This window comes from Pelodiscus sinensis, unplaced genomic scaffold, assembly GCF_049634645.1.
Source record: "Pelodiscus sinensis isolate JC-2024 unplaced genomic scaffold, ASM4963464v1 ctg34, whole genome shotgun sequence".
Taxonomy (NCBI): Eukaryota; Metazoa; Chordata; order Testudines; family Trionychidae; genus Pelodiscus; species Pelodiscus sinensis.
The window spans coordinates 6,231,792-6,245,772 of NW_027465849.1; the positions used below are offsets into that span (position 1 = coordinate 6,231,792).

Here is a 13,981-nt window from a genome sequence, read left to right on the forward strand (position 1 = left end):
GTAGTGTCATGAGCTTGTGTGGGCACAGCCCACTCCTTCAGATGACTGGAGTTTTGAGTTTAGGAGGTGCAGACCCAAAATAAATAGGAGAGAAGGGGGAGGGGGGACAGGAAAAAGAAGGAGGAAGGTGGGAGACAGGGAGCTAGAGGGAATCAGTAAGTATCTGAAGATTGGGTAGTTAAAACGAAGCAGAGAAGAATCCAAGTCAATTGATAGTCTCCTTCCTGACATAGGAATCTCCACAAAGAGCTGTTTGCACCTTCATTGACTGTTAAGCTGATAGTCTCCCAGCCGTCCTTCATCATGACTGAGTAAAGTCAGCCACTGACCCTCCGTACCTGGGGTTAATGTCGGTTAAACCTCCTTCGCAGGTTCCCTGGGCTGCTAAAAGCTTGGGCAGGCTGCCTCACTTGTCACTTAACTAGACCCGTGGTCCCCAACGTGGTGCCCACGGGCACCATGGCGCCCGCTGGGGCATTTATGTGTGCCCACGGAGTGATCAGGGCCGGCCCGAGCTATTCTTGCACCCTGGGCCTCAGGCACGTGGTGCATACGTGGCCCTCGCTCCGTGGCCCTCGGCCCCGCCCCCAGGCACCCGGCAGCCCCAAAAGGTTGGGGCCCACTGAACTAGACCCTCTCCGGAGGAAGCTGAGCCACAGAGCAGGGACAGGAAGGGGTGGGTGGACATTAAGACCCAGCGGTGCCCCCAGTCTGGGGTGCCCCACGCAGCAGGGTGTTCTGCCAATGGGTAAGGGCGGGGCTGCGTTTTATCCTTTTTTTTCTCCTGGCCTTCCTCGTTCTTTGTGCTGCCTTGCAAGCTCCCTCTTTGCCAGTTAACCCACTTGTTTTATTGAATCCAGGGAGTTCAGGTGTCTGGGAGATAACGTGATGGCATAGGGTTCCCTTTAAGGCGGGTGGGGAACCTACAACCCGGGGGCCCGATGCGGCCTCCAGCTTGCCTGGATCTGGCCCCCGAGGCTACGGGCCCCTCTAGCCTTCGGGAGCCCATGCTGGTGATCCAGCCCTCCCTCCCCTGCCGTCCCACCATGGGGCTGGAGCACACAAAATCTACTCGCCCGGGCCCCTGTAGGTTCTGGTGCGGGAGGGGAACGGGGGGAGGCTCTTTCTCCTTCTCAGTCGGGGGCCACGTCACTTGCGTGCGGCCCCCGACTGATGCTTCTGTGGATCAGTGGGCCCCGACCCCAAAAAAAGGTTCCCCTGCCCTGCTTTAAGGCCTAAGGGCTGTAAAATGTTTGGACTGTTCAGAAGAGGGCGGGGCAGCCCAGGACACAGGGTTCCTGGGGAAAACCTGGGCCTGGGGGGTGCGCCGGAGTCACCCCCAGAGAGACCCCCCCCAGGCTGCAGTTGCACCCCGCCCCTCGGGCTGTGGCCGTCGCCCTAGTCAGGGAGCTGTGCTCTGGTTCCCAGCGTGTAACGGGCGTTCGCAGACACCCCCTCGTGGCCCATCGTGCACTTTCTCAGTTAGGACAGTGATCCGTAAGCACCCTGGCAGCCAAGCTCCGCCCCCTCCACTGGGCGCCTCTGACTAACTCCTCCCTCTCCCTCCCGGCTCCTCCCACCTGCCCCCCACAGATGTTTTGGGGCATTCGGGACACTCCGGGCTGGAGAGGGATGAGACAAGACAGGACTTTGGGGAAAGGGGAAGTGTGGGGGCGGGGCCTGAGCAGAGCAGGGGCGGGGCCTGAGGCAGAGCGGGGGCGGGGCCTGAGGCAGAGCGGGGGCAGGGCTGAGCCATCCCCCCAGCCGGTGGGAAAGCTGGCACCTGCGAATAAGCATTCGAGGTCACTGTCTCGTGCAGGCGAGCTGGCAGGCCTGCCGGGACCCTGGACAGGGGTGGGGCGCCGTGCTCCGGGAAGGGGCAGGCCCCGGCAGTCGGCTCTCAGCACCCCCTGGACCACAGCCCCTGCCCTCGGTGCTGTCCTCACCCGCCCCCCGCCATCGGCAGACCTGCTCTTCTGCATTCTCGTGAGTCGGAGACAGGGAAGTGCCCCTCCCTTCGCCCTCCTGTTCCTTCCAAAACGGGGATGTCAACATTTCAGCCTGCGACTCGCCCCCTTGAGCAAACACATGCTCCGAAACAGGCATTCCCAGTTCTCCTTTGTTACCCAAGGCTCCTCCCATTGGCCGTCCCACTATTGCCTCTCTCCAGGTCCCTGGAGCAATTTTGTTCTCAACATGGGGATTTTGTGCCGTCCGAGGGCTTGGATCTTCCCTCTTTTCTTACCGTCCCATCTCATTACTAGTTTCACCTCCTCCCCCCTACTCTAGCCAGCCTGTCCCCAAGAAGATTGGCCCCCCTTCTGCTGAGACGGTGGCCCTCCAAACCATCTGGCGCCCGCTTCCCCCAGCAGAGGGACCAACGTTCCCTAAAACCCAAACTCTCCTCCGTACCCCCCTCCCCTTGCCTGTGGTCTCCTTCCAGAATCGTCTGCCTTCTCTCGTCCTTCGCTTTGCAAAGACCATCCCCGAGGCGTCACAGGGTCCCTGAAAACCGTCCGCACTCAGTGAGAGACCCCACAGCTCAGCTGCACTGCAGCCAATATGAACGACCACCTCCTGGCCCGTCGGCCTCTGAGCGTGTCCGAGGCCCCGTGTCTTGGCTCTGGGTGGGCAGCTCACAGACTGGCGTCCACCTGTCCTGTGCAGAATGTTCTTTGGAGTCTTCTGAGGCCAGATGCGGCAAAGAGGATCATCCGTCTACCTCGGACGGCTGGAGAACTCTTGGAGGGGGAGCTTGGCTTTTTTACAGCGTGGGCCGAGCTGCTACCCAGACCTGTGTCCCGGACCCCTCTCCGCTCCCTTGGCCCTGCCGGAGACCTCTTCCCTGGCTTCCATGAGGAAGACCTGGCAGCGATTTTGAAGCTTCGAGCTGTGTGGAATCCCTCCTGGTCTTCTTCTCTCGTTGGCCCCGGCTGACCATCCTCATCTACCTCCAGCCATGTCGGATGCTGTCATGACCTCCCGGCTCCCAGGCCTCCTCAGTGACTCCCTCTCTCTTCCATTCCTTGGGGGCCAACTCCTTTCCCCCGGACCCTGGGGAACAGGGATTTCCTGAATCTGGCCGTCGAGCTGAGCCTCAGCGTCTCGCATTTGTGGTAGCATCGCACCATGCCCCTCCAACCCAAGAGTATCTTCCTCCCGCCCCGCCACCCACGTGCACTGCGCACCCAGCAGGACAGGGTCGGCACCGAAGGCTGTAAAAAAGCCGTGGAGGGCAGATGTGTACGCCTCAGCCTATTGGAGTCCGGGAGGTGGGCGGGCGTTAGCCCGTCCACATCTAAACAACCTCCCCCCAGCCTATGGGGAGGGTCCACTGAGCCCAGGAAACCAAATAAAAGACAACAGGGACGGGTGTGAGGGTCAAAGGGCTAACACAAGGGAACCGGATGGGGACACCGAGCAGAGAACCCCGGACGGCGCCCACTGCCCCTCGAAGGTCTCGAGAGAGCCAGCGGCCGCCGCCTAGTGGAACTCTGCCCGGATACGTGGCGGATGCAGGAACGGAAACAGGCCCGACAGTCGCAGGCCCCTCCCCTGGCCAACCTCTTCTCCCTGGTCTTAGAAATTACCATCTTGGCCATAGCCAGGAGGAGGTTGACCAGGAGGTCCCACGACTTTGTGGGGCCTCGGAGGGGGTGTGCGTAAATGAACAGAAGCGCAGCCAGAACCTCCACAAAAGGTTCTGGAGGAGCCGAAAGAGGGAGGTATACGCCTCAGACTGAGGAGATCTCTGTTCCCAGAGCAGCCGGGAGGGGCTGCTTTACAACCAGAAGCGTGGAACCCTTGAGGCTAATTGGCCAGGCCTGCAGAGTCAGGCCAGCCTACGCCAATCAGGACACCTGGGGGTAATCAAGCAAACCCGGTCAGCCCGGCTATAAAAGAAGCTTTGCCTGCAGCTGGGGCGTGTGTAGCTGAGAGGACGGAGGAGGGCGCCGCTCGGAGCAGGAGGAGAGGAGACAACTGAACACGCGGAGGACAAACCGGAGAGGAGGAAGGAGCTGGGGAAGGTGCAGGGAAGTAGCTCAGGGTCTTGAAGCTGTCTGTGTCGAGGATTCACATGAGCAGCTACTATGCCAGGGCCCTGGGCTGGAACCCAGAGTAGAGGGTGGGCCAGGTTCCCCCCCAACACCTACCTCCCCATTCCCACTTGGGGAAAAGGACCGGGAGTTGATTCTCCAGTTTACCATATGCTGGCCGATGATGAAAAATGCTCAGCAACCTGCAAGTTGAAGCCCTGGGTTGCTTTAAACTGTGGGCTGCTGAGAGCCTCTGAGGCAAGCAAAATTGGCCCCACCGAGTTTTCATAGCAGCTTGGTCACCCCAGGGACTCCTTTCCCTCTGCAGGGAGGATGGAGAACGTGGTGCATCCATGGCAGGTCCACACCGCACGTGGCACTGATCCTGGAAGGGAGAATGTTTTCCCTCTCTTTCCAGTCACCCTCCGAAACCCCCACTGGCCTCCTTTACCTGTGGTCCCTGGAGACCAGCATGCCCCCTGCAAGTTAGCATGCGGCATTCAAAGGTCCTCCAATAGCAAGCGGAGAAATGCTGCCGACAATGGCCAAGATGCCCCAGAAGGAGGGAATACAGTAGGTAATCCTTATGTGATCAGTCTCCTGTCACCCATTTCCAGACACACAGAGGCTAGGGACACCATTCCTACCCACCCTGGCTCATAGCCATTGATGGAGCCAACCTCCATGAATCTATCTAGCACTTTTTTGCACTCTGTTAAAGTCCTAGTCTTCACTGCATCCTCTGGCAAGGAGTTCCACAGGTTGACTGTGCGCTGTGTGAAGAAAAACTTCCTTTTGTTTTCAACCTGCTGCCTGTTCATTTCATTGAGTGACCCCTTGAACACCCCTTGCAAAGATCGTGTTTAAGGCCTTTGTAAGCTAGTTCTGGGGCTCATCAGAAGGGTGTTTGGGGCAGGGGCACATGGCCTATGAGGAGAGGCTGAGGAATTTGGGCTTGTTTAGTCTGCAGAAGAGAAGAGTGAGGGGAGATTTGAGAGCAGCCTTCAGCTCCCTGAAAGGGGGTTCCAAAAAGGATGGAGAGAGGCTTTTCTCCGTGGTGGCCACGGTATGCCCACATCTTGAATACGGTGTACAGATGTGGTCGCCGCATCTCCCAAAAGATCTCTCAGCATTGGAAAAGGTTTAGAAAAGGGCAACAAAAATGGTTAGGGGTTTGAAATGGGTCCCGTATGAAGAGAGATTAGAAAGAATGGGACTTTTCAGTTTAGAAAAGAGGAGATTAAGGGGGGATAGGAAAGAGGTCTATAAAATCATGACTGGTATGGAAAAAGTGAATAAGGAAAAGTTACTTGTTCCCATAATATAAGAACTAGGGGTCACCAAATGAAATGAATAGGCAGCAGGTTTAAAAAAAACAGAAGGAAGTTTTTCTTCACTCAGTGCATAGTCAACCTGTGGAACTCCTCGCCAGAGGATGCGGTGAAGACTAGGACTTTAACAGGGTTCAAAAAAGTGCTGGATAGATTCATGGAGGTGAGGTCCATCAATGGCTATTAGCCAGGATGGGTAGGAATGGTGTCCCTAGCCTCTGGGTGTCTGGAAATGGGTGACAGGAGACTGATCATGTGAGGATTCCCTGTTGTGATCCCTCCCTCTGGGGCATCTGACACTGGCCACTGTCGGCAGACAGGATACCGGGCTGGATGGACCTTTGGTCTGACCCAGTCTGGCTGTTCTGATGTGGCAGATGGCAGAACAAGGAGCAATGGTCTCAAGTTGCGGAGGGAGAGGTCCAGGTTGGATATTAGGAAAAACTCTTTCCCTAGGAGGTGGGGAAGCGCTGGGCTGGGTTCCCTAGGGAGGGGTGGAATCTCCATCCCTAGAGGTGTTTAAGTCCCGGCTGGACAAAGCCCTGGCTGGGTTGATCGAGTCGAGGTTGGTCCTGCTCTGGGCTGGGGGCTTGGAGTGAGGTCTTGTCCCATCTTAGGAGTCTCTGGTTCCATGGTAGTGTGAGCATAGGCGATACAGGAGTCCACCAGCTGGTCCACTGTTCACTTCTGGCATTCAGATGAAGCAGGGCCCACTTCACACATCTTCAGTCTCATTAACCCAGCGCGTTCAAAGCCCAGGACTCCGATCCCCTCCAAACCACGAGCGTGGCTTCCTAACTCGGGCTTCTCGCAAAGCCCCAGCTCTCGGAGTCCTGGGATTACGGGGGCATCTCAATTGTCCTTTAAAAACCTACCAAGTATCTAGCCAATGGGGCCCTGTCGGTGCTCGCGGCTAATCGTTCCCAGCCAGCCTTTGCGGAGGAACAACTTAGAATCTGAGCAAGCAAAGTCTAACCCCCTCCCCTCAAGACCCCCTTGGCACCCCCAGTGCTATACCCCACTCCAGCAGGGAGAGGGTTACACAGGAGCCAGAGGAGGCTTGTGGAACCCTGGCCAATCAGGGAGGGGAGCAGTCAGCCAATCAGAGCCAGGCTGGGCCCTATAAAAGGCTGCAAGGGTGGCCAGGCGCACATGCTTGCTCCAGCTGTGGAGCAGGAGGGACTGGGGTATGGGGGAGCTACAGAGGGTACCGGAGACTGAGCAGGACTGGGGAAAGGTGGGCAGAGCTGGGGCGCTCTGGCCTGACCTTACTCCCCGGCTGCAGGCTGGATACAGGGGCCTGAGGGCACCGGGGCTGCAGGGAGGCAGCCCGGGCAGGAGAAGGCGGCAGGTCCGCACCCTCTGGCCAATGGTGCACTCACCATTTAGCGAATTCCTGAGGAGACCAGCAGGAGGCGCCATGCTGGTGAGTCGACCCTGTTACCCCTCCCCCCGTACCTCCACTCCCACCACTTCTAGTGGCTAAAAAAGGCTGCTCCCCAACCCCCATCCTGGTCAGCTCCCTGAGTGGCCCTGCACCCCCCTGTGCCAGAGGCCCCGATTGCAAGGCCTGGAGCTGCAGCCAGTCCTGGGAGTCAGCGGGTTCAAAAGATGCTGGACCAGGCTGAAGGGGATCCTGGCTCAAGACCCCAGAGACGGGGGAGGAATTGTGGGGGGGGCTGTTTCTGGCTTCCCTCCCCCCGAATAACCCTGTAGCCAGCCAGCCTCTGTCCATCCTGATCACTTTCGGGGGCCTGGGCCCAGTGCAAAGGGAAGGGAGGGGTAGGGAAGCCAGGGGGTGGGGGGATAGCAGGGCTCAGAGCCACAACAAATGCTGGTGGGGGGGGGGCTTGGGACAAGGGGCCTAGAGGGCTCAGCTGTGGGACTGCTGAGAGACGGGGGGCTGGCAGTGGGGAGCTGGGCAGGGGTGTCAGCAGAAGGGGAGGCAGCAGGTGGGCTCCGGGGAGGGAGGGGAGATGGGACTTTTGGGGGGCAGGGGGAGGGGGCAGGAGAGACTGGAGGGACCGGGGAAGGGGAGGGGAGAGGGGAAGGATTGCGGGGCAGGGAGGCTATGGGGGAGCAGAGATGGGGGAGGGGTGTAAAGGGGGAGGGGATGGGAAGGTTTGGGGGACAAAGATGGAGCCGGGGGGGAGGGAGCTCTGGGAGGCGCAGAGATGGGAGGGGTTCAGGTCCACGGGGCAGGGATGAGGGAAGGGGATGGGGGCAGAGATGGGAGCAGGGCGTATCCGGCTTCCGCCCCCTCGCCCCCCATCAGATGGGTGCTGAGTATCCCCAGCGCGGCGCTGGCCGGGGGAGCTGTCTGTCCCTGTCCTGCTCTGAGATACCCTGGTGTCCTTGCACCCCCACTCTGCGCACGCCCGCCTGACAACATACAACACACACTGCACATGCCATACACCCAGCAGGCACAATACACGGCCTCTCGCTATACACTCATGCTGCATGCAGGCCACACACAAACAATACACCCATGTTGTGTCCACACACACATGATACACACGGTGGGTGTGCGACACACAATCCGCATGACATACAACCCAAGACACCACACAGAAAGACACTCTGTACAAAAGACAATGCCCACCCGACACAAACAACACAGCACTCACGCGCCACAGGAACTCGCAGTACGCACAATTTGCACTGTACACAACACACGTGCTGTGTGCAATACACACGCAGTACTCCCAGAGTTGTGTGCAAAACACAGACCACACACTGAGACCCACTGAATTCTAAACACAATTCCCACAAACAAGGCACGAGGAATAACCCAACCGGGACGACACAGTGAGACATTGTGTATGTCTGTACGTAGGATTGCCTGGTGTCCGGTTTTGAACCAGACAGTCCAGTATTTGAGCTTTCTCTTCGGGAATCAAACTGAGAAAATAGAAATGTCCGATGTTTTCTCAATAAGATGTAATGTAGATTGTGATGTACTGTCAAGCGTGCCCGGTATGTTTGTTGAAACCATCTGGCAACCCTATCTGTACAACTTGTGTATCTGGTTGCAAAGTGTGGGTACGTTGTGTGTATTTCAAAGGCCTGTAAAGGGTATGTGTGTGTGCCCTACACAACTGTCTGCACACAGGGACGTGCGGACAAGGAGAAAGCAACTATCTCTATTTGTGTATGTGACACACATGCCGCATAATCGCCCCACAGTGTCCACACCCTGTGATGAACAGCAACACACGCAACGCAATAGCATGGGACTAAGAGGAGGATATCACAAAGGTGCTTAAAAGGCCTGTTATCTGGGGTCCTCCAAATGCAGGCCCCCTCCCCCCCCCTTGTAAATTTACAGCAGCTTAAAAATTACCCCAAGTTGCGTATACAGGCCAACACGGCCATTGTATGCAAATGAGTTTCCCTGGGACACAGAATTCCCCCCAGACCAGGCTGAAAGGCACCTTGTAGTGTATGGTCACTTAACACGGAAAATCAGTTCCCTTTATCTTGAGGGATTGGTTGGCATTTTTTCCGTGTTGTTTTCTGTATAAGAACCAGGTATTCTTTCTCCCCATCGCTATCACTAAGAGGAAAGACCACGCAAAATGCATCCTGACTTTCTTTCCACCGCTTTACACATTTCTTTCTGCCTTCCTCTGCATGCCCGCACCCCGTGATCTGATCTTGTTGCCCACCGGAATCAGATTTTTCAAATCATCCGCAGTCAGTATAAGACTTTGGACTGTGCGTTTATCTCCTTCTCTATTGCAAACTCCCGAAAGACGGAGTTTCTCGTTGCTGGAAAAATTCTGCACTCGGAGGGCAGGTTTGGTTTGGTTTCGATTTGATTTTCCTCGCCGGGGAAAAAAAAGCGTCATGCTACAAAAAAATGTGCCTTTCCAAAAAAGGACCATGCAGGTTTTTAAAAGCCCGAAATTTTATTTCCACATGCAACTTCCAATGCAAGAGCCTTGCCAATATGAAATCATTTTGAAGGGCTCCATTATGTCGGTTTGTTATTAAGGCAACATTTCCATTAATAGCAGAAGAGGGCTGTAAACAGAGTAAAATTCTGGTCCCACTAAAGTCGATGGCAACAGGCCAATAACTTCAATCCACAAAGAGTTCCCTAAAATATAAATACAGTTTGTTTGGGACTGCGATCAATCCTGCTTTCGTGAAATCTATTACAGCTGCCATCAACTCTGACCTTCCTGTAGCTCATAAAGTCCGGGAATTGAAAATAATCCCCAGAAATAACTGGTGATTTGTGGGTTTCTGTTCAATGCCGTATTAGCCTGTTTGTTTGGAAAGCAACTTGTAATATGCACAGATCTGGGTAATGGAGAGTGCTACGATTTAAAAGCCTCCCTCACACATATTGAAAAATCTCACCTGGGAAGTCAGAGAGCGAACGAAGGGGAATGATTTTCAAATGGTCAAAAATCCGCCGTTTTCTACCCGGGACTCGCTTCACAGGGGGAAGGAATCTTTGGTTTTGTTTTGCCTTGGAAACAGATTCATTCCAGAAATGCCCGGCCACTCGCCTTCCGATCGTCGGGCGATTAAACCCAATCCAACAGCGATTTCTGATGCCAACGTGCTGTTTCGCAGCCAGGTCGAAAATCCATACGCGATCGGAGTCACATTACGGCCGATGAATTATTCATTCTGTTTTAAGCAGAGTGAATTGTTGAACCCATATCTCCCGTGTGGCCTAGCCCGAAAAGTCTGCTGGAACGGGCTGGGTGGGGGGGCTATATTTTATATTTGAAAGGGATCCGACGGGTAAAGCCAACTCTGGTTTTGCTGGTGGCGCTGCCGTTCCTTGGGCCCGGTTGGGATTTCTCCGTAGGCCGACGGTGATGTTTTACGCACACGGCACCTGATTCCCCAGAGAGTGTCAATCTGGGAAAGTCGGTGGGGCCAATTGGCCTCTCGGTGTAAATAAAGCGTCACCCTATTACGCCGGGGAGGCTTGAGAGCTAACCCAACACCCACCAGTCGGGCCAGGGCGAGGGGAGGATCTGGCCTGGGCTGCTGGTGAGGATGGGTCAGGGGACACGAGAGGGGGCGGGACTAGTATAATGCGCCAGGCGCAATTGGCTCGGCGGTGAGCCAGCAAGTCCCCGGTTGGCCAGGCGGAGTGGGAGCCCTGGGTTATAATGGCCAAGCGTCAAGGGAGAGTCTCTGGCTGAAGGCTGGGCTGGCTGGCTGGGCCCTTTGGCCACGGGGAGCTGCCGGGGACCCAGGAGGGCCTCGCTCAGCCCTTCTCGCGGGGATGGAAGGGTTAACCGGAGCCGGCTTCACCCTGAAGTCTTCCTTCAGCATCACAAGCCTCCTCCAAGACGTGGCGCTGAGTGACAGGCCGGGGCAGCGTCCCCGAGGGGCCGCCGAGACGGATCCTGCCGTGACCAGCTGCCCAGGGGGGGCTGGGGAAGGCAGGAGCCCGGCGGCCGCGGAGCGGGAGAGGGGCAGGGGAGAGGCGCCGGGGAAGCGGCAGGAGAAGCCCCCGTTCAGCTACAACGCCCTGATCATGATGGCCATCCGGCAGAGCCCCGAGCGGCGCCTGACGCTGAACGGCATCTACGAGTACATCATGCGCCACTTCCCCTACTACCGGGAGAACCGGCAGGGCTGGCAGAACTCCATCCGCCACAACCTGAGCCTCAACAAGTGCTTCGTCAAGGTGCCGCGGCACTACGACGACCCGGGCAAGGGCAGCTACTGGACGCTGCACCCCTCCAGCGAGGACGTCTTCATCGGCGGCACCACGGGCAAGCTGCGGCGGCGGGCGCCGGCCGCGCGGGCCAAGGTGGCCTTCCGCCGCGGGGCCGGGGTGGCCTTCGCCAGCTCGCTCTACTGGCCCCTGCCCCACTTCCTAGCTCTTCCCCAGCAGCCCGCCCCCAGCGCCGGCTACGGCGCCTTCTCCGGCCACCGCCCGCCCGGCGCCTACTCCGCAGCCTACTCTCCCGGGGCAGACGGGCTATTTGGGGGAGGAGACGTCCCCTACGGAGGGCACCGCCAGCAGGTCGCCACCGCCACGCTGGCCTCCTCCTTAGCTTGCGGCTTCTCCGTACCCAGCAGCTTCGGTTCCTTTAATCTCCTGACGGGACAGGCCAGCTACATCTTGGCCCAGAGACCGCAGCCTGCCCCAGCCGGGGCCTCTCTGTTCCCGGGCTACTTGGCCTCTCCGAATCAGGGGGCTCCCTTTAACCCAGCCCTGCCCTGACTGCACCATCCCGCGGCTAGACCCACGCCCTTCCAAGAGGCCCTGGTTTGTGTGTAAAGCCTCTAATGGCATTCTACCACCGAAGGTCAGTCCGGAGGATACGGTTCTATCCTGCGCTCGGTCAGTTTCCACCTGCTCCCCTGGGCACTTAGGAATCAACCGAGACACGATTGTACCAGTGCAAAGTCGGGCCAGAACTTCCGTTGGCATGACTCCGGTACAGCGGGTTTCCCCCAGCTGGGGATCTGGCCCCGCGACCTTCGTCCTGTTTGATACATTTGCAAATTAGCAAGGCCACATCCGGGTAAATCGCCAGCGACTTCCACAAGGCAATGCTGGTTTACACCAGGATCGGGGTAAAAATCTCCAACGCCCGAAGGTGTTTAGGAGCCTTTGGAAAATTCTCCCCCCAGCTCCGTATTTTTCCCTCGGTCGTGTGACTAGGAATGGTTTTAATCAGCCGCAATCGGCTACGTTTTGCACGGTCTTTCCTGACTCTCATAGCGGATCGGTTGCTTTTGTGTCTACGTAAAGTTCCGAATTTTCCCCCCAAAAAAACAGATTGCCTCGGGGACAGACGCCTGAGCCTGGTGCAAATCAGACTTCAGTGCAGTGACATCAGCTTACACCAGGTGGGAATCTGGCCCCGGACCATCTTGTCTGTTTCATATCGACAGGCTGCAAAAATAATTGACCGCGGTATTATTTCAATACGGCTCTTTGCATTACTGGATTTTGTGTGATGATGAAATCCTGACGTGGGGCTTTGTTTGTTGGTTTGTTTTTGGGGTCGGGGGACGTGGGGGTGGGAGAGAAATATGCATGCACTTTTTTAGAACCCTTTTGGGAAAAGTATTTTATCTGATAATGTTCGGTATTAAAGAGAAAGCCGCAGAAAGCCCCGGTCTTGCCGACATGACACCCAGGAGAAACAGCTCTATGTGTGTGTCTAGCTGAAAACGAGTTAGGCAGGGTTCGAAAAGCAGATTTTGCAGCGGTCTGCATTTCTCATGGAGCATTTGGACAAAATAAGCATTTCAGAATCGCCCCGTAAAGTATTACTTTTTATGAACCAATGTATTATTAATATTACTGAACGATCACCTGAATTGTTCTCCCATGCCGCCTTTATTCCTATCGAGTGACATGTCACATTGGTGCGGACTGTCTTATCTCATAAGCCAAAATTCTCATCTCATTGGCATTGCTGTGAGTCTATTGCCCGGAGCCAGTTCTGATTTGTGGGGAACTGGTCCCACCGTTTTCACATCTGTTTACAACGGTTCTTCAGCCAAGGGATAGGTCTGGCATATAAAGTGGAGGGGTGCGGCGGTTTGTGGCCGAGAACAGAAGCAGGTCTTAGGTGAGAATTTTTCTTTGGAGAAGTGACCCTGTTTGACGGGGATCTTGGGGGAAGAGGAATCAGTAGCTTTGCAAAATTAACAGGCTAGCCTAGAACCAGTTGGCAGTTGAGGGTGGGGTAGGATTTTTTTTGGGGGGGTGGGAGACTATAAAATTGATCAGCAAACAAAATGGCATGCAAATCTACATAGAACCAAATAGCTGATCTTACTCACATGACGCATTATAGACTATATGGTATCCACGCTTTGAAAAGAATGTATTTTAAACCAAGAGATTTTTTTTTATATCAAATAACTTTTTCCCCAAAGTTCAGGAAATATTTTTATTGCCTAAAAGAAAAAAATAAAAGTAAAAGGGCCAGATTGCCAGCTAGTGTAAATCGGCGTAGGGCTGTGACAATTTTAAACAGATTCACTTCAAAGTAGTTTCTGGTTTGTAAAAGAAACGAGATTGAAATTAATAGAAAGGACGAACGACTTTCATGCTAAAATCTAACTTGTGTGAGTAAATAGAGTTACTCACATACACAGTTTGGTTTCAGAACCTATTTGCTTAGCCTCTTAATTTGGCAGAGGCTGAAAACCTAAACCAAAATATTGTACTTTTTGTTTAAAAAGAGAGTTCTTCTCAACCAAAACAGCATCTCCCGCAGAGCAAAAAAAGAGTATTTTGTTGTTGTTTTTCTGCAGTGCATCCAAAATGTTGGTGTTACGGGGGGAAAGAAATTGTACTTATTTTGCAACGAGTAGTCTTATGGCCACCTCAGAGAGTAACAAAAATATATAGTATCATGAGCTTTTGTGGGTAAAACCTACTTCATCATCTGAGGAAGTGGGTTTTACCCACAAAAGCTCATGATACGATATATTTTTGTTACTCTCTAAGATGCCACAGGACTCCTCGTTGTTTTTAAAGATACAGACTTACACGGCTTCTTCTCTGAGACTTTTTAGTTTGCAACGGTCGTTTACGATTTGTTCCAAACGTAGGAAGGTTTATTGCAAAATAATAACATCAAAGCCCTGTCTTGTTAGATGGAA

At 55.0% G+C, this 13,981-nt stretch overlaps 1 protein-coding gene across 1 annotated transcript; it reads left to right on the forward strand.

Moving 5' to 3' along the window:
• The first annotated feature begins 7,517 nt into the window (after positions 1–7,517).
• On the forward strand, positions 7,518–13,032 carry LOC142823858 (forkhead box protein G1-like). Its single transcript, XM_075915512.1, has one exon. It carries the CDS (start codon positions 10,626–10,628, stop codon positions 11,574–11,576), a length of 951 nt encoding a protein of 316 aa, XP_075771627.1. The 5' UTR covers positions 7,518–10,625; the 3' UTR covers positions 11,577–13,032.
• Positions 13,033–13,981: the final 949 nt, after the last annotated feature.